Source organism: Cyprinodon variegatus, unplaced genomic scaffold (genome assembly GCF_000732505.1).
Source record: "Cyprinodon variegatus isolate N-32 unplaced genomic scaffold, C_variegatus-1.0 Scaffold48, whole genome shotgun sequence".
NCBI classification, from domain to species: Eukaryota; Metazoa; Chordata; class Actinopteri; order Cyprinodontiformes; family Cyprinodontidae; genus Cyprinodon; species Cyprinodon variegatus.
The window spans coordinates 900,835-928,276 of NW_015150501.1; the positions used below are offsets into that span (position 1 = coordinate 900,835).

A 27,442-nucleotide genomic window follows, 5' to 3' on the forward strand; every position below is an offset into this window, starting at 1 on the left:
GCCTGAATTAATCTAGTAGTGCACCAGCACAAGTCCCAGATACAAGTGAACCATTAATGTGATAAAGGCTCCTCTTTCAGTTGTGTAGCAACTAATCGCGTTAATGCCAGGAATATGCCTTGTTTGTCTTGGCAAAATCAAATACATGTTTGACTTTGAAATACAGGGAGGGGAAAATAATGTTTAATAAATAACACAAATGGAATTGGATGGGAAATTGTCAGTTTTAATGATTTATGTCATTTTAGTTTTTTTCTTGCTATTCTTTAATTGGGAATTATCCCTGTTTAGCACCTTCACCAGCTGCAATAATTATTCTAACCACTAGAGGAAGTACTTGCCTTTTTTCCAGCTTTGCCCTTCCATTTAGGGAGCTGGTAAAGATTTAGGTTTTGTATAATGTGCTGCAACAGTGTCATTAAAATTTTTTCTTCTTAGTTTAATTATTTCAATTCCATTACTTAGATGAACTAAAACCCATAAATAATTTTAAGCTAACAGCTTTTAACTGTTTAAAAGGAGGAAAAAAACATAATGTTTGCTTTGCAGTGTAGCTATACAAGTTTTAAGGGTTCAATACTAGCTTTAGTTGAAGCCATGTTTTAGATGAGATACAAAAGTTAAATCTTACAGCCTTTAAAGGTCTGTGCGGTAAACTCATTTATTAGATGTCTGCGTGTTTTATAAGTTGTAATCTGTTCAAATGTCAGTGAAATATTTGACATCAAAATACTGTAACAGGACGTAGGTACATTGTACACCACACTAACATGCTTTGAGTTGTTGTTTATAAAGATAAAAAAAACATAATTTTACAAAGGGTTAAAACACTAACATAACATTAATGTTCATGTGTTTTCTCATATGCTCATCACAATTACCAAAATAAGACCAAAGAGTATTTTAAGATGAGTCCCCTCATGTCTGCTAGCTACTAGCTCAACAAAGAAGGTTAAGAATCAATTAACGAACCGTTATTGGTTTCTGGTTAAGCAAATCATTTATTAAAACATTATTTTTCCAAATAATGTTTTATATACCTCCTTTGTTTTGCATTGTGAATTGGTCTACATTAGTAAAAAGTTAGTTTTACAGCATTTCAAATTATATATGATAAACTTTGGTTTCAACATTAAATCCTTGCCTAACCATACTATTATTGCTTTATTCTATTGATTATGGTTTCAACCATGTGTTTTGTTTTCTGTGTGTACATAGTAGCTTAGTTTAGTTGAGTCAAGTTTTTGACTAATATGTTTGACTTGGCGTGATTTTTGTCAATAAACTCATATAACTGATTGGAAGGTGTGGTGAATGCATTCCATATTTGTGCAGAGTTATGTTTGACCATGATTTGAGCTCGATTCACACTTTCATTTGTTGCCCTAACACACAGAAAGTTGTGTGTGTGTGTTCACACAACAATATATTGTTCACAGAACAATATATGACAGTTGAAATATCCATTTTCTCATTCCATCAGGGTCGCAGCAGGGCCCCTGCCTATCTCCGGCTGCCTATGGGCAAGAGGCAAGGTACACTCCTGATAGGTCGGCAGTCTTTCTCAGGGCAACATGGAGACACACACATAACCATGCACACTCACACCTTAGAGAAGCAAATTAACTGAACGGTCTTGTTTTTGTGAGAACCCACACATGCACTGGGAGAACATGCAAACACCATGCAGAAAGACCTCGGAGCGAGAATCGAACCCAAAACCTTCTGGCTGCAACACAACAGTGCTACAAACTGAACCAAGATGCAGGAGTTTGAATACTGTTTCATTAAATTATGTCCCACCCCTACTGGGATGTGCATTGAACATATAACTTTGCAAAATGAACAAGTAGTAGCCTTCTTTCATCAATCTAACCAGCAGTGTGAAACACCATTCTAGGAAGGGGTAAGCATTCTGTTACTCTATGTTTCCCATAAGATTACTTTTAAACACACATTGTGACAGGAAACTATAGCTGGTTTTGATACCCCAATGTTAAACATTTTAAGTTACCCCAAAACCAGTCAATTTACCTAATACTTAGGCAGTAAGAAATACAAAGCAGTTAATTTACTACATAAAAAACAACAACACAAATATGATTGTTTATTAGCATTTATTAGCTAAATGAGTCTGTGCAATATGCAACACTAATACATATTACAAAGTATATTTGATTTTGATCATAGTTGATATATAGATTTGGAGAATGACGTATGGAGTTAAAATGATTTAAAAATTAGCTCTTTACATTATGCAGAACCATTTATACTAACATCTACTTACATACTGCACACCATAACACATTAGCAAAACATGTTAACTTTCAAAAAAGGACAATGTCTGCAGATGATATGTGAACACTTCCTTTAAACGTAAATATTTTCCACTGCATATGCTTCCAGTTTAATTGGTTTGATTTCCTATTAATATTCGAATATTTGATTTCAAGAGTTGGTGAAGATCTGTTAATTTGGAAAATGAAGTAATAAAATAATCAGTACAAGTTAATTGATATTTATTGATTGATTTTGACTGAACAAAACCGTTTTATTCTCAGCTGTGTTCAGTTGTCCTGGATTGTTGTTTTAATCCAGTTTACATAATTCTCCACCTTGGTGTAATAACCTTTTTTTTTCCCCTTTATATCACCTCCCAGACAGTTTTCTCCCCAGGACACAATGCCAATCAGATAATAAGGCCCCCCTGAAGACAGCATGGGTACAATAAATGGACCTCCACTGTCTCCATGGCAGCTGTCCTTCCCTTTTTCTCCTGCACAGAACATATTATTGGTAAAGGTCATAGCTTCGTTAGAGTTTGAAAGAGGTGTATCCATACACTCAGTGAGAGAGTTAACAGGAATGCTGACATACTGTAAGTGTGGAGATATGGTCCTGTTTCTACCTGTTATTGTTATTGTAGCCCCCCATCCAGACACCGTGCCTTGTTCATTTTCATTCACGCCCCTGTTTACCTCTGGGAGGCAAATAGGAAGAAGGTTTGGGCCAAGATTCACTTTGGATGAGAATTTTATCAGAGCAATATCATTATCATAATTTTTTGGTGTTGTAGATGAAGACATTGTACTATAGCCAGGATGCAGGATGATTTTATCGATTGGAATGCGAGGCAATGTATCAGAATTTCTTGCATTTACCAGTCCACCATAGATTACAAAAGCATCTTTATGTTGCCCTTCTACAACATGTGCAGCCGTGACGGCCCACTGATCATTTATCAGTGATGCTCCTCCTCTAGTTGGATATTTTATCAAAAGCTGCCAAGGTATTTCTCCTAGTTTTGCATTCTCTCCTCCCAGTATTCTTCCTGCATTTAACAATTCTTTTTGAGGCATCCCACACACTGAAATGAACATAAGTTGTCAGTAACATGAAGTAAATAATTTCATATTTAAAAATTTAGGTGTGTATAACTTACCTTCTTTGCATTTTGGTAACTCTGCCCCGCCGTCCACTGATACCCACTCACCATTGGCATTACAAGTGTACGTTTCTGAAACATTTTAGAAAGCATGTGGTTAAAAAGTAACAGCAGTTAAAACAATGTGGCAGATTGATATAATCACCATCTCCTTCCAGTGTGTAGTATTGTGAGCTGCAGTGAAAGGTGATCTGGCTATTATACTTGGTGTCCTGGTCGTCTGGATTCACCACCTGAAGAAGGCTGTGGTCTTTAATATCCGGTAAACCACAATCTACAACTAAAGTGGAAAACAAGAATAAACAGGTAATAATGTGATTGGTTAAAGTTGCACTCACTTTCACAGGGGTAGCTTGGCATCCATACACCTGTGCTCTGGCAGGTGGTCTCATACTCTGTTAACATACCCTCAATTTCCTCCTGATTTGCAAAAGGAAAACTTTAATTACTGTTGGTTTAGGTTTTTCATATATTACTACAAACCTTTTTAAGTACTCACTGAATTTACAGCATAGCCAAGTAGACATTTAACTGTCACCGATTCGCCCCGGTGATACTCTTCCTTCAGAGGAGTCACGTTTGAGTTTGAGGTCACGACTGATCGACAGACCTTATCTGAAGGCAAGAACAGCATTCTGATCATTTTCCTGGAACAAGTATAGAGATCATCTTTTGTACGCTATGGAAGACGGACTACATTACCTCGGGTCTTGAAGTTTAACTTAAAGCCCTTGTTTGTCCCAAACCCATCAGAGGTGAAATCGATTTGGATCTGGCTTGAGTGAGTGAGAAGAGGAGATGGGGGAGGTTTGTTACCACAGAATGGACCCAGGGTCTCAGAGTAGGTTTCAATCTGCCGAACACATAAACACAAGTTGTTTTTAAATATAAGATGCTGCTGAAATATGCAGACAGGAAGGACTATCAAAAGTAAATCAAGCATGATATCTATTGATGAAGCCATGTTATATATAGCGTCACTGATCAAAGTGAAACCATATAACGGAGTCCTTCAAGATGGAGCTGCTGGAGACAAATAAAAACGTAGTGCTTGTATAGCAAACTACTGTAAATCTGGACTTTGGTCGGAAGTATCAAAGTTTCGGCTCCCTTGTTTTGTGAGGTATACAAAGGAAGACCTGGTGATATCTGAATATGCGGTTGCCTGTGTAAGACGTGGAGGCGGAGGTGTGATGGTATGGGGGTCTTTACTGGTAAACAGTTGTGGGTTTTTTTCTTTTTTAGACCTCAATGTAACCACAGTATCCTTCTGTGCCACACCACTTAAGGCATGTGTCTGTCCAAGAAGAGTTGTGCTTTAACTTAAAATTGACAAAACCTCAGATGGTTAAAAAATTTGTTTGACTCCACTTTGAAGAAATAACATTTTTCTCTATTGTTAAAATTCTACTAGGTGTAGAGAAGATGCTTTATGTTGTAAACAATTATATTTTTTATTTGCTTACTAAATTACTACAATATTTTCATCATTTAATGTGTTTATAGAGAGGAACTAGGGTAGCTGTAATGTATGAATAAAATGTAATTTCAAAATTCAAAACACAAAAGGTTAATTCTATGGAGGTCATCCTCAGCATGTTTTAGTATAAAGTATTGTTTGTTATATAGTTTCTTTCAAAATGCATGCAAAGCAATGAATTGTGAACTGGTGTACATCTTGAAAAGCTTTATGTGTTGTTGGTATCATTTTTTTTTTACCACAGGAGCATGGTCAACGGTGCATAGCTTTTCAAAAAGGTTGCCTGAGTGCATGTAAAAGAAAGCTAACGTTCATTCAATAAAAGGACTGATTTTAGGGGGTTTACTTAATTTTAATACAGTTGACTGCAAATATTTACAGCTTCATTATCTTTTTCGGGATTTTTTTGTGATAGACCAACCCAATGAAGTGCATTCCTGTGAAAAGGAAGAAATATTCTTTTTTTGCTGTTGTTTTTTGTACCCTAAATACAATCTGGTCCAAACTTTCACCATAAGACATCACATTAAATATCAATTAATGTGATGATTACTGTTGACAGACAGATGTAGCAATGTATTTGACCAAGTCCTCTGATCATATGCAACCAAAATGGAACTATGTGGCCTATGTGCAAAACACTAGAAGTGGTTAAAAACAAAAGACACACTGTATCCACTTACACCTTCCTGATATAAAATTGTTTTTGCAGCATTCTGCTTTAGGGTTGCTTTTCTCTAGCAGAGAAAGAGAAGCTGGCCAAAGTTAATGGTTAGATTGAGCGTGTTTGAGGCTGTATAAGGCTTGACACTGGACCAAGGCTTTTACAGGATAAGACCCCTTACATACAACAAGAGTTATGATGCCATTATTTTAAATTCATATCAAGAAAGGCCCTGTCAAAGTCCTGATTTAAATTTAACATAAAATTTGTGGTAGGACTTAAAATTGTGTTTACAGATGTTCTCTATTCGTTCTGACTGAGTTTGAGCTTATTAAATCAATTTCAGTTTGTTTATAAAACACCAATTCACAGCAGGTCATCTTAAGTTACATTACAAAGTAAAGTTAGTCAAATAATAGAGACGAACAATTTAAATGTTTTTTTTTATCAAAAACCTAACAGATTTGCAGCAAGTCACAGATTTTAAGAGCTCCCTCTACTAGGATGAGCATGTCGCAGCAGTGGACGGTTGCTTCCATGTGTGTATTGACTTTTCAGCAATCCCTCCTTGGAGAGGAAAAAAAAATTATTTTCAGGAGAACCTGGCTCAAAGTTAACATCCCTCTGCCATGTCTGTGTGGAGATTTAAGAAGAAAGAGTAAACACAAAAAGAACCAGAGGCACAGATTCAGGAGTTCTTTCAATGTGAAAGAAAGGAAAAAGTTAATGCCAGGAGTAAAGCACACATGTAGTTTGAGGCAAAAAAAAACTCAGGCTACTGCTACGTTGTGGGGAAAGAAAAAGTTAACCAATAAAAGACTGATGGTAAGAGAACATGAAGTGCGCCACAGTAGCAGCCTACTTAATGCCCATGTAGGATGATGTCAGAGCTGAACAGAACATCAGGCCAAATCTAGACGCTGTAAGGAGAAAAAAAACACTAGAAATACAGCCAAAATGTCAAATGATCTAAAATTGGAGAGTAGTAAGAAGATGTAGCAGAATGGGTAAAAAATGGTCATTACGTCCTCCAGCAGCATAAACATATAGCAGCATTTATAGGCAAAACATCCAGTCTCTTTTAAAGCTTGTAGAGACAAAAACTTACAAGTCTTGCATCTTCAATTTTTAGGGAAGTGATTCTACTAAATATGAACTCAAGGGATGAACAGAAAGGCTCACTTTACTTTTCTGTTTTATTTGTAATTATTTGTAATTTTGTAAATTTTTTTTCTTCCATTGTGCAGGCGTGCACTATGTTTTGTAGGATATCACATACTGTACAACCTGAATAAAATACATAAAAGTTTGTGGTTGTAATTTCATTAAATATAGAATGGTGGAAGGAGTGTAGATACTTAAATAGGTGTATATGTTGTTTCATAATCTGTGAATCAACAGTGTTATGACATTAAAAACAGACAGGAAACTACTTAAATAAAACACATATCAAACACAAACATGCTATAACATTTTAAAAACAGGATGTTAACTGATTCATACAGTAGCTTTCAACACAGTAGCTTTCAGTCACAGCTTCCTATTTTTTATTTTCGTTGTACAAAATGGATGTTGTAAAGATGAGTTTTTGTGAGAGCAGAGAATGCATTCTTACTTTTAGCTCATCTATACAAGGACCATCAGAACTTTGCTCCACATCGAAATCCTCAGAGAAGTGCAGCTCCAGCTGAAGGTGCTCCTCCACAGAGAGGCTGTATTTACACTTGGCATTTTCAGCATAAGTCCCAGGCCAGGAAGGGCTGGATATTTCACCTCTTTTCAAGCCAGACAGATCCTCATTACAGCTCACTGTGTTAGGATTAGATTAATTCATTAGTGACTTCCACATGATTTCTGTGGCATGATTCAAATAGATAAAAAAAAATCTTTCTCCTTTTCTTCCTGACTGATCAGTTCAGCTTCTCCAATTCCCAAGTTTCACTTCATGTTTCAGTTTGGTCCTTCGTGATTTTTATGTGTAACCTACCAGGAACGAGTTAAAATATATTTTTTTTCCCTTACCCGTACAAGTGTGATTGTCCTCGGCGAGGTAGTAACCATGACGACAGGAACAGTGGTATCCTCCGATGAAATTGTGACAGAAATGAGTACATTCGTTGTTTTGGTCTTCACACTCGTTGAAGTCTTCAAAGTAAAAAAAAAAAGATTTGAAAAATCATATAAATCATATATTTTAGGTAAGGGTGAAGTTATCTGGTCTTAGAGTCTGTAAAAGTATAAAAAGGAGTTTCACCATTTTCTATGTTTAGATTCTGTATGAGAAAAACAGATATTAAATGTTAAAAATTTTGTTTTTTACTTATTTTAAGTTTTTATCCCTATATTATTAAATAGTTTCCTTTATTTTCCATCGTCACAGCACTGGTTAAGATTAACATCTTTGCTGTCTGTTTGTATTTCATTTTCCAAATGTTATGTTTTAATTTAACAAACATGTAAATGTGCCAAAATTACAAACTGTCTATAACTGATTTAGCAGCTTTAAAACAATTTCAAATGGATATTTCAAAGGATATGCTACGGGTGAGGAAAAAGCCCTTACCATTCTGCCTAATCTGAAACCATGTTAAGCCTCATTATTTCATGATTTGCATGACTTACACATAATAAAATCCGAATTGCATACGACTTTAGTTAATGTTTTGCAATAAAATGTCTGACCGGTGCAAATATTATGCAAAGACTCCTGCTCTGTTTCTCTGTCTCTTTCCCTTAGAAAGAATAGAAAGAAGTACATATAGTTAGCTGACAGAAGTAACCTGAGTTTACAAGGTGAAAAAAGAGCTTTATAGAAAAGGCGAAATTGACTACCTTGTTAATTAACCATTAATAAGCAAATTAGATCTGATTACTACCTAAATTCTAAATAACAATCTCACCTTAATCTCAATATAGTTTTACAATTAAAACTTATCTTAACTAACTTATCTTGTAAGGAAAGATGTAAACAATCATTCCCCTCCCTGCATTAAAGTATTGATATACTGATATAAAAAAAAACAAAAAAACAACAACATAAAATTGAAAAAATAAAAATCTTCCCCAATTGTGTTTTGGCTGCCAATTCTTGTTGTCTAAAAATAAATATGACCTTCTTCTGAAAAAGGTAAACAGGATGTCTGAACTAGACATGAAGAAAGCTATAAGTTTCTGCTGAATGTGAAACTACAGAGTTGGCTAAAGTTCACCCTCCTGGTTTGTCATATATTGCTGATTTTTCTCTGCAGAGTCTCACCTTGAAGCGTATAAAATCCTCTGAAGCCAGTGTGTCTCTTGGTATTGGAATAGTCTGAGTGAAACAAAAGTGTGAGGCAGCCACCGGGGGAAGAGAACAACAATGGATTCACCATCTCCTGAAGCTCCTCATATTCCTTCTTCCCACACAAAACATCTATCAGGTTCCCATTTGAAAAGATCTGGGTGTAAACACGGGAGAGGAAAAATATTTAGGACTCACTCCAGTTTACTGTAACAAGATAGGAAAACAAATGTTTTTATGTTTGTTTTTTAATCAAGCCTGACCTTAACAGCATCGTTTTCACAGTCTTGGCTGTTCTCCAAGTCCAGGTGGATCAGTCTGATGGAGATGGTTTGACCTTTGGGGGCACACCTGCTCCAGTTTAAACTGGCATGAGGCAAATAGCCCATTGGATACCCAGGAGACTCCACCCATCCCAATAGGATGGAATATGAGGAGCAGGGCAGCAGAAGGAGAAAGAGACTGAAAGAAATTGTTTTTTATAGAACAATTATGTTAAAATTACAAAGAGGATATTATTATATATAAGCAACTGGAGAAATTCACTGTAAAAGCCCGACAACACATTTACACCACCCCCAACCCAAGTTTTTCTTAATGCAGTCTTGTGTCCTGGCTTAACATATCTTCAGGTGGAAGATTAATCAACCTTAATGGCCAAGTTTGTGTGCACAAACATGGAGTTATCCATGGCTCACATTATCAGTACAAAAAACAATGCTAAGTAAAAAAAAAAAAAAAAGTAAAAAGAGATCCAAAGGTATAACACAAAAAAAACTATATAATACCAATATGTACAAATGTGCAGGTATGGTCCATCTTTTTTGAGGTTTTACTTTGATCCTTTACTTTTTTAAATACTACATCAGAGTTCACTCTGACCAAAGAATTGTTCAGACATACATACTTTAGGTTTATAAGATGAAGAGAGGAGTTGCAGCTGTATCTACACATAAACCGAATTGATGCATGTTACTCATACTGTACTTGTTCACAATCTTTTTGCTGAATCTGTAAATATATCAAGACATTCAATTTGAGACTCATAAATTAGCCATTTAGCTCAAACCGGTTGATTTAACAGATCTTTTTATGTGTCCTTCATTAATGCTTCACTATCAAATTACTTCAGCAAGGTTAATAAGCAGAAAATACAGCTTTATTATGCTCAAAATATAAACTACCTCTTTAAATTTTGCAGAATTTACCCATTATGGGACAATAAAGGGATTTTCAATTCTATTATATTCTATTTTATTCTATTCTAGAAATGAAATGCACTTTGTTTCCAATGGCTCCATGTAAAGTTTAGAAGACTTTAAAAACTGCAAAATAGTTCCTGTTTACAAACTGCTGAAATTTGGAAATTACTTGATCAGTTGCATTTTACTAAAGACATCCTTTATAAAGAACACAATCTTTAATCTTTAAGCTGTAAGGCATTTTAAGAAGAACTGCGATGAATGTCATGTTGGCATGTCAGTTACAAAGAAAAACTTAATTTTGGGAAGTGTTAAACCAAACCAACAGACACCACAGGGCTTGGTAATGTACTTTGTAAAAAAAAAAGAAAAAAAGAAGAACTAAAAACTGTTGCTAACTGAGTATCTACAAAATATAGAGCGTTTACTGGGAGCTCAGTGAAGCTTGGTACCATGCCACATCCTACTTACCCTATTGATCCATGTAACTACAATAAAAGTTGACACAGGTCAGTGTAATAGTGACCTCCATGATAAATCACCATCTTCTATGCAAAGGTTTGTTCACAGGAACAGACTTAATGGTTCATATGGCCTTATGCCATATGAATCTTATGCATCATTCAAAACAATAGTGTACACATTCACACAAATAAATGGTTAAATATCAAAACAGACAATGAAGATGGCCTTAAGATTCACATAATTTAGCAGAAAGCAATAAATAAAATAATTTAAAAGTGCTGACAAGTCAAAATCAAGTAAAACTAGTCTTTTTAACATAGCTAACATATCTCCTCTATAATTTCACGCAAAAATAAGACACTAAAGCAGACAATTAAACTACTGATTTTAGCATTAAATTATATTCGTTTAAAAAAATGCAAAAATCCAGCCCCACCTTAGTCTGAACATCATAAGCCGATCAAATCTCTCCTCTTATGAACTCTCTGCATTTCTCCTTCCCTCTTTTTTAACATTATTTATTCTCTCTTCTCTCCCCCTCCTGCTTTCCTTCTTCCTCTCTAAGTTATAAGCTGCAACCGTAAGCATTTATGAATCTATTTGTGTACAATCATGTGTGCAAATTGCTGGGAAAGAGAATAATAACCACTATATATCTGTATAAACACAAAAAAGCAATGATTGATTTAGGATTTCGTCTGTATACCTTGTTAAATTACAAATCAGCAATGAGCTGAGTTAAATCTGGTCCAGGCCTGATTATTTGGAAACTTGTGGCATCAAGAAACAACTTATGAAGAACATGTTTGCTAACTTAGCAAGGGGTAAATACTCTGAAAAACCAACACATTGAGCAAATAGATTGAAATAAAGTCAAAAATCTATCAGTCTGGAAAATTTTAAGCAGGTATTTTTACGTTTTGGGATGCAGCTAACCTCAGAGAGACATTATGGAGAAACATTTAATGATGCTGAGACTTTGCAACCATTGCATCCATCCATCAATCCACACACACACACCCAAGTGTGCTTCTGTGAGAATGCAGTGGCAGAGGTGAGCCACACCTGAGCGGTGTGGGTGATGAAGGCACAGGTGCTTTTATTGGAATAATGATTTCATTAGATGACTGGTAGTTAAAGATGAAAAGCAAGAAAGAAAGCTAAAAGACATATATGAATAGAACTTTTTAAAGTCATTCAAATTCAGTTTGTCTCATTCTAACCATCTCTGGGTTATAGAGTCAAATTAATAAACAGGGAGTAGGTGTAGAAGGATAAGAATATGTGTGATATAATCCATGTGTTGTTTGCAGCAGCATTCTGGAGACAAAAAATGTAAGCAATCTGCTGAACAGATTGTTGGTGGGATAAAAGGATTGATTTCAAAATCCTGCTGCTGGTCTATGAAGAAATCAGTATAATTGGCTCAAAACAAATTGAGCAATTTCTTAAGAAGGAACGATGTAGACTTCTCAGCTCTTTGGAGACCTGCTAACTAGTGTTCCCAGTACCAGAACTAAACAAAGTGAGCCAGGATTTTGTTACTATGCCCCTCAGCTCTGTAATGCTTTATTACAGAGGAATTATTCAGGACTGAAAGCATTCTTTTTACAGACTTTATTTCTCTCAGCCAAATTCAAAAACAAGCTTAATTTGAAAGTTTGTGCACACGTGAGGTATTTGACTTTGGTTCTCCTTGTATTAAAAAATCTGGGGGAAATATAAAGTTATTTTCTTGTAATATGTATACAGTCATTGTTTTTCAAAAGAGGAAGACAAAGTTGCATTGGTACTTTTGTTAATGTTCATGATTTAGTGACAGTAAAACAAGCAGGGCACAGAACAAGAGATATCAAATTAAATCTGCAAACATTAAGTTACCTGGGAAATCTTTTCTTGATCAACAGGACTAACCAATCATTCAAGAGACTCATTTCTCTAACCTGGAACAAGAACAACTTGTTTTACATCTGCAGTGTTACAGAAGTGCTTTAATGACGGTTTATTTCAAACAATGAAGGAGAGGGTGAACCGGGGGAGGAAATGTCTCAGTTACAAAAAGGGTTCAGCAGAAAGTGCGCCTTTGGTTTTATAGCTGCGGAAACAGACAGAGTTCAAGCCTCCAGAGAGACAGAGAGCTGGTACAGGAAGGAAACGAGGTCCGCCTCACAGAGACGTAAAAGCGGAGGGGAAAACAGCAGATGAGGGTCAGTGGGGCTTTCCATTGTGTAGGATCAGAAAAAGTGAGGAGGGAAAAGAAATCTGCTGCCAAAGCCAAATCATACGAGAAAGAGAGAAGAGCGTGTTTCATAGTAAACAGAGCTGGAGTTTAATCAGAGAGTGTAAAGGGAAACTGAAGGCTTGAACTTCTGCAAACAACTTAAAGGCTGTGATCAAACGCAGACTAATGGCAAATAAGGATTGCAACAATGAGAGGCAGTATTTTAAAGATGGGAAATGCTGTGACAAATGTCCTGCAGGTCAGTAAACATCTCAATCTTTTTTAAATGTTCTTTTTTTGGAGAAATTGCTCTACGAAAGAATGTATCCCTTTTTTTTATTTTAAATCTTGCTTCTCAGGAAAATTCGTAAAGGAAGACTGCAATAAAACAAATTCTACAATCTGTAGCTCTTGTCCCGAAGGGACGTTCACAGAGGATTGGAACAACCTCAAACAATGTATTAAGTGTACAATATGCAGAGGTGAGTAGTAACCAGTTACATTCACTCAGTTACATTTACTTGAGTAACTTTTTGACAAAAAGTACTTTTACTGCACCATACTTTTACTAATGTAAAACCTTTAGAAAATGTCACTACTCTTAGAATTTGCAAAATGTTTAGCTACTCTGTCCACTGTTAGTAAGGTCAATGGAAAACGAGCAAGCCTTGTTTTAAACTATAGATGCTCCATAAACACACACAGTTAATACGTCATGTTAGAATGAGCTTTTCTTTTTGTACACAAGCTTACTTAGGATGAACCTACCCTGAAAAGTTTGGAGGTCAAGCTAATTTAAATTAACAAGTAAATACTGTCAGTGAACGTACTTCATATGGTTCTGCCAGGTCTACATTACCTACTGTCAGGAGTGGTGTCATAACTTCTATGACAAACAGAACCTTTGCTATTTTTTAATTATAGTATTCATTTATTTTTATTATTTTCTTGAAGCCTTTGAAATAACACACTTTGGACAGAACTATATTTCGGTTTGTCTTATTGAAAAAATTGAAACAGTAAATCAGATTTTCTGATGAGTACCTCAGTGCTTCTATAGCCTTTTTACTAAATACTTTTTTACTCCTACTTTCTTGGATGACTACTTTTTAAATTTACTTGAGTAAACATATGAAGTGGTGTTACTCTTAGTTGAGTAAAATTCTGTGGTACTCTGCCCTCCTCTGTAAACCTGTGGTCGGTCACACATGTTCAGTAACAGAACAGCAGATGAGTGAATCATTTTTCCCTGCTGTTCCCATTGCTCTATTTTTATTGAGCCGTGCTAATTATTTTGCAAGCTCAGCTCACTGCGCTGGGAATGAAAGTGTTTGGCCACATTATAAATTTCCTGTTTTTGTCACAGGTATTGTTTCAGATCATTAAACTGATGTAAATATCAACAAAGAGATCCTGAGAAAATTAGATAGCTGGGGAGGAATTTCTAACCACTGTTCTTTGCGGTTTGCTTTAATGGGTCAAATTGATAGTTTTTGTGCATCAACCACTTGTTAAAGTACAAATAACTGCATCTAAATCCCATTCAAGACCAGACTTTGACTATACCCTTGTCCAAAACCTTTAATTTATTCAATTTTGAAGATATTGTTTTTTTCATGAATGGAGGCCAGGACTGTCATTTTCATGATTTTTTACTTGAGGGTAAAATGCATGATTTCCAAATTTAAAGCAAGTTGTCCTGAAACATAAAAGCAGCCTTAGACCATTAGACCACTGCAGGTATTACAGTGTGCTCACCTTTCCCTTATATCCTTGCTGTCTCAATCATTCCCAGAGTTCTTGGGAACAATCAAAGTCCTGTTTCTCTCTGGCAGTACTCTTCCCCTTGGAGCTCTACCATGGGCACAATCTTTCTCCAGTTTCTTTCATTTATTATTGAATCATGAACTTTGACCCTCAGCAACCAAGATCTGGAGTTCTTCAGTTGGTGTTCTGGCCTCTTTTTTAACCCCTTGAATGAGTCAATGATGCTCTCAGAGTAATTTCTGATCCGTGTCTTCTCCATTTGTGGATAAATGCTCTAATTATGGTTACCTGTTTAACCTTTTCCAGACTTGGGGAAGCGAAGGACTTTGCTCCTAATCTGTTCTAGAAACTCTTATCTTTTAGGTTGACTTCTTATGTGCAGCTTCTTGTGACCTCTGAGTTTACTATGCGGTCAGAAAAGTTCTATAAAAATTATTTGCTAACTTAAATAGTTAGTTAACATTTGTTAACTTACATCCTGGATGTAGCTGGTTCATTTTAACTAAAATATGGTAAACCAAAGTGAATTCAAAGGGTAAAAAGCTTCCGTTTATAAATTAAATCATCATTTGAAAACTACTTTATTGAGTGACCTAAAATATTAAAATATGACAACAAACAGAAAAACCTATTAACTCTGTGAGGTTGCAAGCAGTCTTACAGTAAAAATGTTTTTAATAGAAGTACAGATTCTAAAGCAGCAGTGGAACATTTTTTGTTTAAGCTAATTTGAAAGTATCTGCAGTGTGAATCTGACTGGTGAAAAGTTTTAGATGTATAGTGTGGGTGGTAGTAAAGACAGTTTGAACTGTAACCCACCCACCCAACCACAGTCATGCAGACAACTTTTAACACCTTCAAATCACAAGATAACAAGAGATAATCTCTATTTTTTAACTTTACAGCTACAAACATACAGAAGATTAGTAACTGCACCACTGAGAGGGACACAGTTTGTGAGTGTAAGTCAGGTTTCTACTTGCTGTCGGAGCACTGCGAGGACTGGACCAAGTGCCCTGTGGGTGAAGGAGTCAAAAATCAACGTAAGTTGCATAAGCTGCTTGGTTTCTTGCACGGCTTCTCATCACAGTGTATATATATACCGTATATATATATATATATATATCAGATCTGCCTTCAGCTTTTTTTATTTTTGCAGCTACTTCAAAAAGTGACACAGTCTGTGCTCCATGTGGAAATGGGACCTTTAGCAATGTCACAGATTACTTCTCCCCCTGTAAACAGTACACCAGGCAAGTCTGACTCCATTTTTTTTTTTGCATCTCATATTAATGAATCTGAATATCTAGTGGTTAAGTGTGAGTGGATCAGTCACATATCAATACCATAGTAATAAGTCTCTCGGTCACAAACTCAAACTGTTAATAAATGATTAATTTCTGATCTATCCTTTTCAGATGTGACAGTGGACAGGTGAAGACTCCAGGAACCCCAAAAGCTGATGCCATTTGTCACTCCAAATCTCGTAGGTGTAACTCTTGACATTTAAGCATTTGGTGCATTATTATTCATCTCGCATAACTGAGAATATTATCTTGTGGGGTTTAGCGGATGCGACTCTCTAGAACCCGGCTGAGCTTGAATTAGGAGAGGAAGTGGAAGTGACACAGAAAGGAAACCATTTTATGCAGCATCTGCAGTTTGATTTTTTCTTACAGGAGGTTAAGGTATATCATTCTTAATGTAATTAGCTAAGGTATGAAATCATATTTAAAGAATAAGTGTGAATACTTAGCTAATATTCTTAGTGGTAAAAAGGTGAAACATATTGCTTGGTTGCTTAGTTTTCTTTTCAATTTTAGGTGACGTGATGTTGTGGTTTGCTGGTTTCACAGCGTTTCTCCGGAAAACAAGCCTCTGAAAAGTGTGAATTCCTATATCAGGCTGTGAATGGTTGGTTAATTACTGATCAGTGTTTTTAGGGATAAACTTAACTTCAACTGTTGTTGAGACTAATTTCGCTGTTGAGACTAATGTTGTTGAGACTAATTTCAGATTGACAGGGGTTGAATTCTTCAACTTTAGCTTACCTGCAAGGTACATCATAGTAACTAATGGTGACCCCTTGTATATACATCAATCCAAAGCACTTTACATTCTCCAACGATTTCCTTTTTATAGATAAATATGGACGAGCAATTGTTGTTGATATGTAGTCATAAACATGCATTACAGTTTTATTTTATTATTAGCATAAGTTGTCTCAGTTTGGCACAAGCCAAAACAATAAAATTTAGGCTTCACTAAACCCATCTGATGAACCCAAACCATTTTCAACCACATCTAAATTTTAGTCTTCTTAACACAAAAAGACTTTTTTACTTTAGTCATTTCTACTTTGTTAAATGGAAAAACCTTATTTCTGTCTCCTAAATTTGTGACTAACTGTTGCTCAAGCATTAATCACGTTGCTGTATTTTAGTGTACTAAATTCCTGATACCGAACATGATAAACAAGTGTTCTGCATGGTCAATAACACCAACAGACACAGTCCTTAAAATCAGGGTGAAAACACACGTTTTAGGAAAACTTTGGGTATTTTTTTGCTCATTGCTAAACTTCAAATACATTACATTATATATTACTATGGTCCTCGTAGAGGAGTGCTGTGTTGATATATTTCTTATTTTTGGTAGTCTCAAATAATGGACTTCTATATGTCTAATATGACTAAGATAATGCTTTTTTTGGGTAGTTTCTGGTCTATTGACCTTAATTTTTTATCTTTCCTTTTCATCCTTTTCTACTTTAATTTTGAAGCTGCAAACAATTTATTTTAAAAACAGGTAACATTGTGCATCAATTTATTTCCCCTGCTAATTAAATTTTTCATTGAAATATGTTGTACAATAATCATAAAAGTACCCAAATATCACCTGTCATTTCCCTTCATTGTAAGATATTTTAACCAGACGCTATGCTACACACTTTTCTGCAACTAATTATGTTTTTAACCCTGTTTGGGGCTATTTGATTCTTATGAAAGAAATAATGTAACATATAATTTAAGTGACTTCCTGTTGATCTAAAGGATTAGTTTGAGTCACTTTGGGTTGGCTGTACTGAAACTCAATCTCAGCAGTGTTACTCTAGACTGGGTGACAAAGTTATTCTGATTCTAATTCTAACATAACAACCTGCCATATCAACAGACAATAAACTGCTTCAAGAAGATTATTCCCAAATCATAAGTTTGTAAAAAGTATAAAAGCTTATGAGCAACTGTGAGCTCTAAAGAGCCTCTTTAACATCTTTCCCAGAAGCAAAATAAACTTCAAAATTAAGAATATATATTTGAGTCTAAACATGGAAATATAAAATAAACAACCTGCTTTCTCCACAGTAATTTGCTTAAATTGGATATGGAAAACTTACAAAGACTTCACATTTAAACATCACAATATTGCATAGTTTTGGTAAAGTGAACATAGTGATGCTGAAGGAAGTGCTTGAAAACACAAGAAAATAAATCACATATTTACTTCAAAAACATTTGACTTTAAGATTTTCAAGTAGTCTGCAAAAGTGGTTTCATACTTGAGATTTTTAAACAGGTCTTTGGGAATTAATACAATATATTTTATAGTTTTTTTTTTTAGGCAACTGAAACAAAAATGTAATTTCTCTTGTTAATAAACCCTCGTTCCTACTGAAAATACTGGGTTAACGCATGTTTTTCACGCGAACAATCAGTGTTTGCCTCCTGGCAAAAAAAGATGGTTCTAACCTCTCACTGGCAAGCTGTGTGACCTCTATCACCCTGCGGATGTGTCTGGTGATACCATCAGGCTGAGTTAAATTTGATTATGTCACTAGTGCAACAGAAATTAAACTATAGAGATCAACATGTAAGGAAGCCAGGGTGTAGTCAGTGTGTTTTACTGTTTGGGTCTTTTTTCTGTCCGAATCTCTCCCACCATGTTTATCGAACGTAAACAGAGTTGTTTTGGCTTGTTAGATCAGACGTGGCAGGCTCAGTGTTTTGATGTCTGTATGTCAATGGTATCACATTAATTACCGGGTCAACTCAGTTCTGGTGTTCCCACAGCATGCCAATCAGAGTCCCTTGCCAAGTCGTTTGACCCATGTAGACATGGACAAGTAAACCTGTTTTTCAGAAAGTGGGAAAGGGGTATAAGATAAATGATTAGTTAGCAAATATAGAAGATAACAATGGTGATTATTTTGGTTTTCAGGCCAGAAGTAATTCCTCCATTCAAACCACTGTTTTTAGCTACAGATGTTGTTCTCATTCAATTTTTTTTTTTATTTGCTGCAGCATTCCCTGTGGTGTCTCTGACATGAAAAGTTTGGTCTGGCACAAAAACTCAGCATCTGTTTGCAGCAACTAATCATTCTGTGACCCAGCCTTTGATCCGATTTAAATGAAAGATAAATAAAGTTAAAAAGGTTAAACAAAGATTGCATTAGTGCAAACCTTTCAATAAGTCAAATTTCAGTTTGTTAGTCCAATAATCCATGACTACTTAGCATTCAGCTTTGTGATTTTAAGAGAAAATAATTAGAATAAGAGGTAATACCTTGAAGAACAGGTATGCTAAAACTGCAGCGTTCTTCTCAAAGTCGTTCGGTATGTTTTGCATATCAATTGTTCTGGAAGTTAATAACCTAAAACTGGAATAATTTATTTTGATTAATGCTTAATCCAAAATATAAAGTTTCCAGCTAATTTACTTTGACAAAAGCTGTTACAAGTTGTTATGACATTGTAATTTAAACTGTGTTGTTCATATCCTTTTGATATTCGTCAATATTTCGATTTTATTCTTATCATTATTACCCCATTGTCTGTCTTTTATTTTCTATCTATTATATATCTTTATTCTTGGAATATTGTCTTTCGCTTACGATTTGGGGCTTTTATCTTATTTGTTTCGCTTCACATTTCCTATCTTAAGCAAGTAAGCAACAAAAAGCTTGAAAAGTAGTTAGAAATTCTCCTCTCTTAAGTCAATTATATAAACAGAAAGATAAAAACTGCACATAGCAAGATGTTAATAAGGCTGTTTTTATATCTACCATGCAACGCAGTCATTGGGGAGTGCTTTGTATGTAGTTTGTTTTATATTAAAATAGTGGTACTTCATGGTGTGAGAAGGCATTAATTGTTTATATTTCTGTCAGATGCTGATGATTAACTCCCTTAGAAATATCAAATTATGATGAGAATAGATCAGCTCTTTCCTACTGACATTTTAAGCCCAAAGCATAAAATCAAACCTTTTCACTGACGTAAATTGTTGCGTAAACATAAGCATCACTAATATGCATGTGGATCCCCTTTATCTGACTCTCTTTCAGCATCTGGTTGTTCCTGGGTACTGCCTGCAAGCCTGTGGGCCGGATTCGTGTTGACCATAGTGGTCGTGGCAGCTTTCCTTTTATGGAGAACAAAGCGTAGATCCTACAGAACAGGTTTGTAAAACAAAACACATTGAATTGGGATTACCTGCACTGATGTTTTTTCTGTAGTCAATGTTCACACAGTGGATTTACATCCTTTGCAATAAATACTATGAGATTGAAGCAGTTGAAGGGCAGTGGTTAAAGTAAATCACGTTTTGATCGTTAATTTTCTCACTTTAACAAGTCTTTGGTGTTTGATGTTTGAGTTAGGTTCTTTTAGATCTTGCATAAAAGTAGCAGATCCAGCAAAAGAAGCAGCTAAACCCTGACGTCTTTAAAAATGAAAACAAGGATGATGAGCTCAGTAGATAAAACCACATCCTGTACAGTTTTAGCTTGACATAGTTGTTCGGCATAACGTGACGCACACTTCACAGGCAGCAAACTCATACTGAGAAGTCAATCCTACGTATGTGGCACACTTGTGTTGCCTATGATGTTCGGCTGACTCCAATCTTTATCTGACATTTTCTTTTGCTGTGGTGTGAAATATAAACGTGAATCTTATCTAATTCACTGCTCCTATTCAATGCAAAAAGTACAGCTGGTAACAAAGTTCACTGGTGCATACTTCTTGTTTCTTTATCTCTGCATATCTATGTTCTCTACATGAATAAACATGTTCCTGTCCACTTCTTCAAAAGGTTGTTTCAAGAGAAATTGCAGAAAAACAAAATTTCCTCAGTGTTGTGTCAGAGCTGGCAGTTTTGTTTGAAGAGATACTGAGAGCTTCTGTTCTTTGATGAAGAATTTGCCAAGATGTGAATTTTATTATCTTAGTGTCTTCAAAAAATGAATATTTATTTATACTTTATTTATTTATTTTTTTGTATTGCTGCAATAAAATATATTAACCATGCATTCTTAAATGTATTGCCCACATTTATATCAAACCTTAGACGATTAGTTTTAGTTAAGATTTTAAAACAAAATAAATACACACTTTTTAAGATACAACAAAGGAAAATTTAAAACCAATAAAATGTGCTGGGCAAGATTCTCAATCATCCAGGTTATAGTCATTTCAAAAAAGTCAAAAAACAAACTACTGGACTTTGTTTCCAAGTTTGAAGACGTTTCGCTTCCCATCCAAGTAGCTTTTTCTATTCAAAATGTCAGAATTAGCGTTGAATTCCAAGCTTTATAGAGTACCCCTAACAAAGTCTTGTTTTGGCATGCAAATTGTACAGGAAGAACAGGTTCCCCTCTTAAGAATGGGGACCTGTTGCGATCTTTATTAGACTGCAATACACAATACTACAGTATATGCCTCTGAAAAAGGGGAGTCGGGGCAAGGCTTTTTTTCTCTCTTAACATAAATGGCTTCCTTCACACTTTTTACTTGTTTTTAACTTGTGTTTTTACTTTTTTGGAAAACCAATAAAACACATTTGATCAAGTTAGATTAAAAAAGTATATGAACACAAGCCTAGCTGTCCTTAAAAAAAGACAGTTTTGATTATAAGCGAACTTTATAAGAGATTTTTTTATGTTGTGGAGTCCCTTCGTATAATTTCTCCCTGTTTTCATCTCAGTCTGCTGAGAAAATTAGACTAATGGAGCAATCAGCTGTAGCTGTTTTTGGAGATTTATAGATATTTATAGACATGTTACCTAAAAATATCAAACCTGAAAACTGATCATTTATAACAACCTATGCAGAAAATACATTATTTGTTGATTGAACTTTTAGTATTTTTAGTTTTCATGGGTTTGTTTCAGCAAAATATCTGTGAGAATTACATATTATTTTTCAGGTTCATGGTTCTGTGTTTTTGTTTTATCTTTAAATTATGTTTTTAATCTGAGACATTTCAGCTTGATTTAGCAGCTGAACATTATGACGTGTCGGAATACAGTACATCCTACATATGCTGGAAACATTAATTTCCACTTACTCTTCATCTCTAAAAACATATCTCCTTGATGTCACCTGAAAGTTCACCTGCTCAAATCAAATGCAGCTAACCGCTCGTGCATGAAGGCAGTTCCTGACAACCATCAAAACAAAATCTAGCCAAAAGATATTAAAGAAACAAAAGTTTCTTTAATATTCAGGATTGCTTTTTAGAAAATAAATGAAAAACAAATAATGTATCTGAATCCAAATACAGTGAATGCAATAATGTCATTAAGTTACAGATATTAAGTCTTTAGTTTCGCCCCATATTGGGTTGTGGAGGTACTGCATGGAGGTTGTAAATGTATTTTCCATCTTTCTTGTATAACAAATTAATCAGGCATAGTTTAATTTCCAATGTTGCTTAAACTATATATATAAGAAGAGAACAATCCTATATGTTATGCTTAGACAGACACTAAATGTTTACATTAAGACCTGATAACTGTCAAGTCATTTTTGCTTTATTTTGTTAAGTGTTTTCAGAAGACTTTCCAAAAGCCTCCAAGCAAAATCGGTTAAATCTTTTTGGTCAGCCCCTCAGACCTCCTGATGTTAATGCTTTTTCAGCACCGCTCAACTGGCTGTAAGACACTTTTGCACTTACCCTCACATATGGGGAGCAGACATGCCCAGGCGGTCCAAATTGCTCAATCTATCCTTCAATGCTGGACTGAAAAACGTTCAAGGCCCCAAAAGTAATTATTCAGAATAGCTAGCTCTCTGGCAACAAGAGAAATATGGTATGTGCTATCAGGAAGTTATTATCAGTGAACAAATGAATAACTTTATTTCCAACAATCTATAGAACCGTAGGTATAATCAATCGTATATAGCTAATTTTATGCATAAATTATTGTGAAACCTCTTTAATTACACCCCTTCTTCTTACTATAATCCTTAACACCAACAATTTCTCCCATTCCTACTTTACTTATGAGTCTATTCAACTCAAAAGTCCATTCAGTTAGCAAATAGATTAATTAATTAATGGATGGATGGATGGATGGATGGATGGATGGATGGATGGATGGATGGATGGATGGATGGATGGATGGATGGATGGATGGATGAAAAGGCCTAAAATAAATCGTTATTTGAGGGATACCTGTGTGATACCACATTTATAAACAAGAGAAATGTTAACTAATTTAATCACCCTGATCATCTTAAAGGAAATTTTACTGTAGCTGCACATTATTTACATTTTCTTAGGACTTCTTCAGAAATTGCAACATTTTGGATTTTTCTCAGATCAATGATTTCACAAATTTGGACTTTTCATCCCTTGTTTCAGTGATAAAAGTAAACAGAAATCAACTGTTTGTTTTTGCTACAGCTTTTGGCATAAAATAAAAGTGCAGAAAATACATATTAATCTATTCTGAAGTTTTATTCATTGTTACTTAAAGTGTCAATAGACTTAGGCATACAGTATAGTTAAGTTGAAGGGTGATTAGGTTTTTAATTGAATACCTCCTGTGACACCCTTGTCTTAGTGGTTTCCCGCAATGAAACCAGACACTCTATTAAAATATCCTTTTGTTAAACTAGCAGAGAGTCATAGCTTCTCAGCGTCGTGTTTCTTTCTGGGTTACGCTAGAGATAATTTCACATCAAATGCTGCCATTTTTGTATGATGAATGGGCGAGACTGGTGTTTTGAGTCAAATGTGACCAAAGTGTTCCTGAAAAATGAAACCTCAGAAATACGAGTCTGTATTCAGAATGAGGGAAGAGGAGGGTGTGGTTGCTGCAGAAATCATCTAAAAGTGTAGTTTCGGTTGACTATTGAGTCATCAGAGACAGAAAGCTATTTTTTATTTATGGTAATGCACAGTCTAAACCCTTATTAGGACGGAAGTTTAAGGAGTTTCAGGGCATTTGCATCAAAGACATAGTCCCAGTTTTGAGTAAGGTTTATGTGTGTGGAGAAAACCATGAATGAGTTATGTTGCTACACATTGTTTCCAGACCAAATGGTAGAAGTTAAAAGTTGTTAGATTAATAAGATCTTCAGCTGCTCAGCTAAGTAATATCTGATGTTGGTGAAAGCTGACTGATGTTGTATGAGGGGCTGAGCATAGAAAGGGGAAGTCAAGGTATTGAATCATTTCTCTACCATCCTCAGGACTTCTTGAAAATAAAAAAAGAAAGAGTGAATCTTCTGGAACATTTAACATCTATGGTAGATAAGGTCATTTGCATTGTAAAGAAAAAGCGCAACAAGTAAAGAATACAAAAAAAATCCACTACATGAAGTCTGTGTAAAAGGTTTCCTTATTGACAATAAGGTGTAGGCTTATTGCCTGTAAGTTTGGGGGGTGGGGGGGGTTCACCACCGGATGTAAGCCCCTGTATACCTCACAGACTGAAAGTCAGGGGTGAAGTTCCCGTAAACAGAACCAGTTTCTCCAAAATGATGCGAAGAGAAGTCAGTAAACACCCATTAATCTGATTCTGTCTCAGTAAAAAGTTGCAGAAAAATCCAGAAACAATTTGGTGTCTTTTAATATCTTTCTCTGCTTAGTTTTGAGTTAAAACGATATCAACGTTCTGTGCAGAAGTCCCTTTGTTAATACTGTGAGGGCTTGATGAGTGGTGACTTGATATTTTTAACACAGTGCATTGTTTGGATAAAGAGAGTTAGTTTGCTATGGAAGTTAAAATCACTTTCAAAGGAAAGTCAGAACTGTTGCCAATCTGACAACCTGAACACTTTCACTTTTTTGTCTGAACAAATGTGTAAACTGAGCTGCTACTATTCAGGTTTAGTGTGGAGCTAAGTGACTAATGGTGCTGCAGAGTTCATCACTGCGTTTATATTGCCTCCTAGAGTCTGCTTGTGGCAGTTAAAAGTATCTGATCTGTTTTTGTTTTTTTTATATAGAAATGTCTGAGGCTAACTTGTCTATGTTTTTTAATTTTTTGTTACAGGCAATGTTAAAATGGAGGAGATTTTTTCTAAACAGCCCGCTCCACCAGAGCTTCTGTCTCACTGCCAAGACAGCTGCGGCGTCTGCATATCACCCCAGCCTGATTTAGGTAAAACAAAAAAACAAAAGGGGGGCATATACGTGTATACACTCAAAGAAATAATTTTATTTCTGTAACACATTTCACTGAGTAAGACATTTTATACTGTAGGTAAAAATAATGTTTTTCATGCCTTTATTTTTGACTATTAGTATTATTTTCTAATTACAGCAAAATGAAAACATGTCATTTAAGTATGATGATTAGCAACATATTTGTCTTCTATACATCCATACAATTTATAACACTTGCTAAGTCTTATATTCCTGCAGTTTATTGTTTTAGCTCTGTAATCTGAGACTCTGAGTCAAACCCTTGTCCTTTGTTTGATCACAAACTACACTAACAATGTACTGCAGGGTGGAGCATTATCTATCAATGAGATAAACATTTAAGACCAAGATTTATTGACAAATTATCATACGTCTCAAATAATCAAATTTCTCTCTTTAAGTTAATTCTGAACATAACTTTGATTTTTCCAGTTTCTCTTCACCTAAAAAAAAAAGTCAGATTTGCTATTTATTGGCCAAATTACTTTCCAAATTACTTAAAAATGTATTTATTTATTTTTTTTATATAACTGAGTGTTAATAGTAGTTATATCCAATTTAGAATGAGGAACATTTACAATTTTACCGACTATTATTTAATCAGTTTTTTTCTTTTACATTTTAGCTTTATAAGCAGTAAACTACTAAAAGCCAACTTAATGATAAATGTAGCACATCCTAATGTTTCTATATAAAGCATGTAAATAGAATTTAAAATGTGAACATTATTTCTATGATTATAGAAATAATTTAGCTATTAATTTAGAACACTGAGTTTATATCTCGTTACCAAAATTTTTTTTTTTTTTGTCTTGTTATATTCTCATCGTAAATGTTAATGTAAATAAGCAGAAAATCCTCCTTTTCATCAGAAATCAAGTCTAACACATATGAGTCTGTATTTAAATAATCTGCACCATGTGTTTCATGTACTGAATTCAGTTACTGAAATAAATCAACAGCTTAATAATGTATTAGTTAATTAATTATAAATTAATGTTTTGTTGTTTTTGTACTGTTACTTCCTCCTGGCTTAGTTTAAATTAACCCTGTCCAGATGTTCCCCCTTTGTCATATTAAGTGTGCCAAAAAATCCTGGTTCATGGTATTCAGCGGGCTGTTTTCTTCTATACCAGATGTATTTTCTTATTCTATCAATCTGTTTTCCTCCTCAGATAATCCTGGAATCATCAACGTAGATGAAAGCTTGGTCAGCAGCTGTACCATATGCCCGCTGCAATCAGATTGCAACACATCCACCACACAATACTACACCAAAAACTTCCTCAGTTTTCCCTCTGAGCCCCAGGAGGATGAATGGTGGGGTTTTAAAAGCAGCCAGAAAAAGGACACCGACTGATGGAGCCATTTCTGGCTAAAAAATATCGCAGTGACTGTTTATAAACATGGAGCATATTTTACTTTCAGTTTAGGTTGGCATTACTTATAGTTTTCTGCCACCTGCAGGACTTGGGTGAAAACTTCAGATCATGTAATGAAGTATTTCTCAAAACAGCTGATTGTGAGTAAAAAAAAGCAGAAATTTAGGATAGATTAAGCTCTACAGAACAGGGATAAACAGATTATTTTAGCTAAAAAAAAAACACTGCCTTGTATAGATTGTATATGTCTTTGTCTTTAACTTTCCCTGTTCGCTGCTGATTCAGATGATGAACTGCAGTGCAAACACACAATAGCACTCTGAGAAATGAGAAACAGCTGTGTGGACATGGGCGAAGCTCTGAATGATATTCGTTTTATTTTTTTTCCTACAGTTTACTGTAATAATATCACTTACAAGATGTTTTCAAAGATGCAGGGAAACTGTAAAAATGGCTACATGTCAAACTCTTAAACCTGATGGTGTTTTTTAGATTTAGAGAAACAAACCAATCAGTAAATCTGAGTAAGTTTGTTCCCTGCAGTTTCTGACAAACCTGAACTCAATGACAGATTTTCAGCAATTGTTCTGAGTCCATTCATTGATCCCCACCTTACTTCACGTGTCAATAAAATTGTTCTGCTAAATAGGTAAACAGGCAATATCTTACCTTGGGCAGAGAAGTCATGGCTTTTTCATTGCATCTAAATACTGATTAGCTTTTTTTCTGAAAGATGTATTCAATAGGTTGTCAATAAAAACGGAAAAGCAGACTTTTGCTTAGTTGTCTTTTTTGTCGGGAGGTAATATATCAGCTATTTAAAGTAGCAAATGTATCCTTGCAAAAACTTGTACACAGCCACTAGAGTGGATCCTCTAAACAACCATTTTTCCTTTTGGGTAACAAAAAAATCTCATCTGCCCTTAATCATCATGTTGGCAAATCATTTTAACTAAAAAAAGCCACTTAACTGAATTTTAAACAGTATTTCTATTCAGACTGGAAAGCCTTAACTTGTTCTATTGTCTGTAAGCATTTTATACAGAAGGATTACAAGAGGATTTTTTTTAAAACTACAATTATTTGTGTTTATGGTCAC

The 27,442-nt window shown here is 35.0% G+C and overlaps 2 protein-coding genes across 2 annotated transcripts; one reads left to right on the forward strand and one right to left on the reverse strand.

Annotated features, from left to right (window-relative positions):
• Window positions 1-2,110: 2,110 nt before the first annotated feature.
• Window positions 2,111-11,027, reverse strand: LOC107082194 (complement C1s subcomponent-like). The gene is made up of 11 exons (XM_015370735.1): window positions 10,973-11,027; window positions 9,133-9,331; window positions 8,846-9,026; window positions 7,612-7,734; window positions 7,205-7,398; window positions 4,148-4,298; window positions 3,945-4,060; window positions 3,784-3,865; window positions 3,591-3,725; window positions 3,443-3,517; window positions 2,111-3,367 (listed from the first exon to the last, which is right to left on the reverse strand). Exons 1-11 carry the CDS (start codon window positions 10,987-10,989, stop codon window positions 2,568-2,570), a joined length of 2,073 nt encoding a protein of 690 aa, XP_015226221.1. The 5' UTR covers window positions 10,990-11,027; the 3' UTR covers window positions 2,111-2,567.
• A 1,583-nt stretch (window positions 11,028-12,610) lies between these two features.
• On the forward strand, window positions 12,611-27,414 carry ltbr (lymphotoxin beta receptor). The gene is made up of 8 exons (XM_015370708.1): window positions 12,611-13,016; window positions 13,117-13,239; window positions 15,430-15,567; window positions 15,684-15,777; window positions 15,943-16,010; window positions 19,869-19,982; window positions 24,810-24,917; window positions 26,137-27,414. The coding sequence occupies exons 1-8, from the start codon at window positions 12,944-12,946 to the stop codon at window positions 26,319-26,321; spliced, it is 903 nt and encodes a 300-aa protein (XP_015226194.1). The 5' UTR covers window positions 12,611-12,943; the 3' UTR covers window positions 26,322-27,414.
• The last annotated feature ends 28 nt before the right edge of the window (window positions 27,415-27,442 follow it).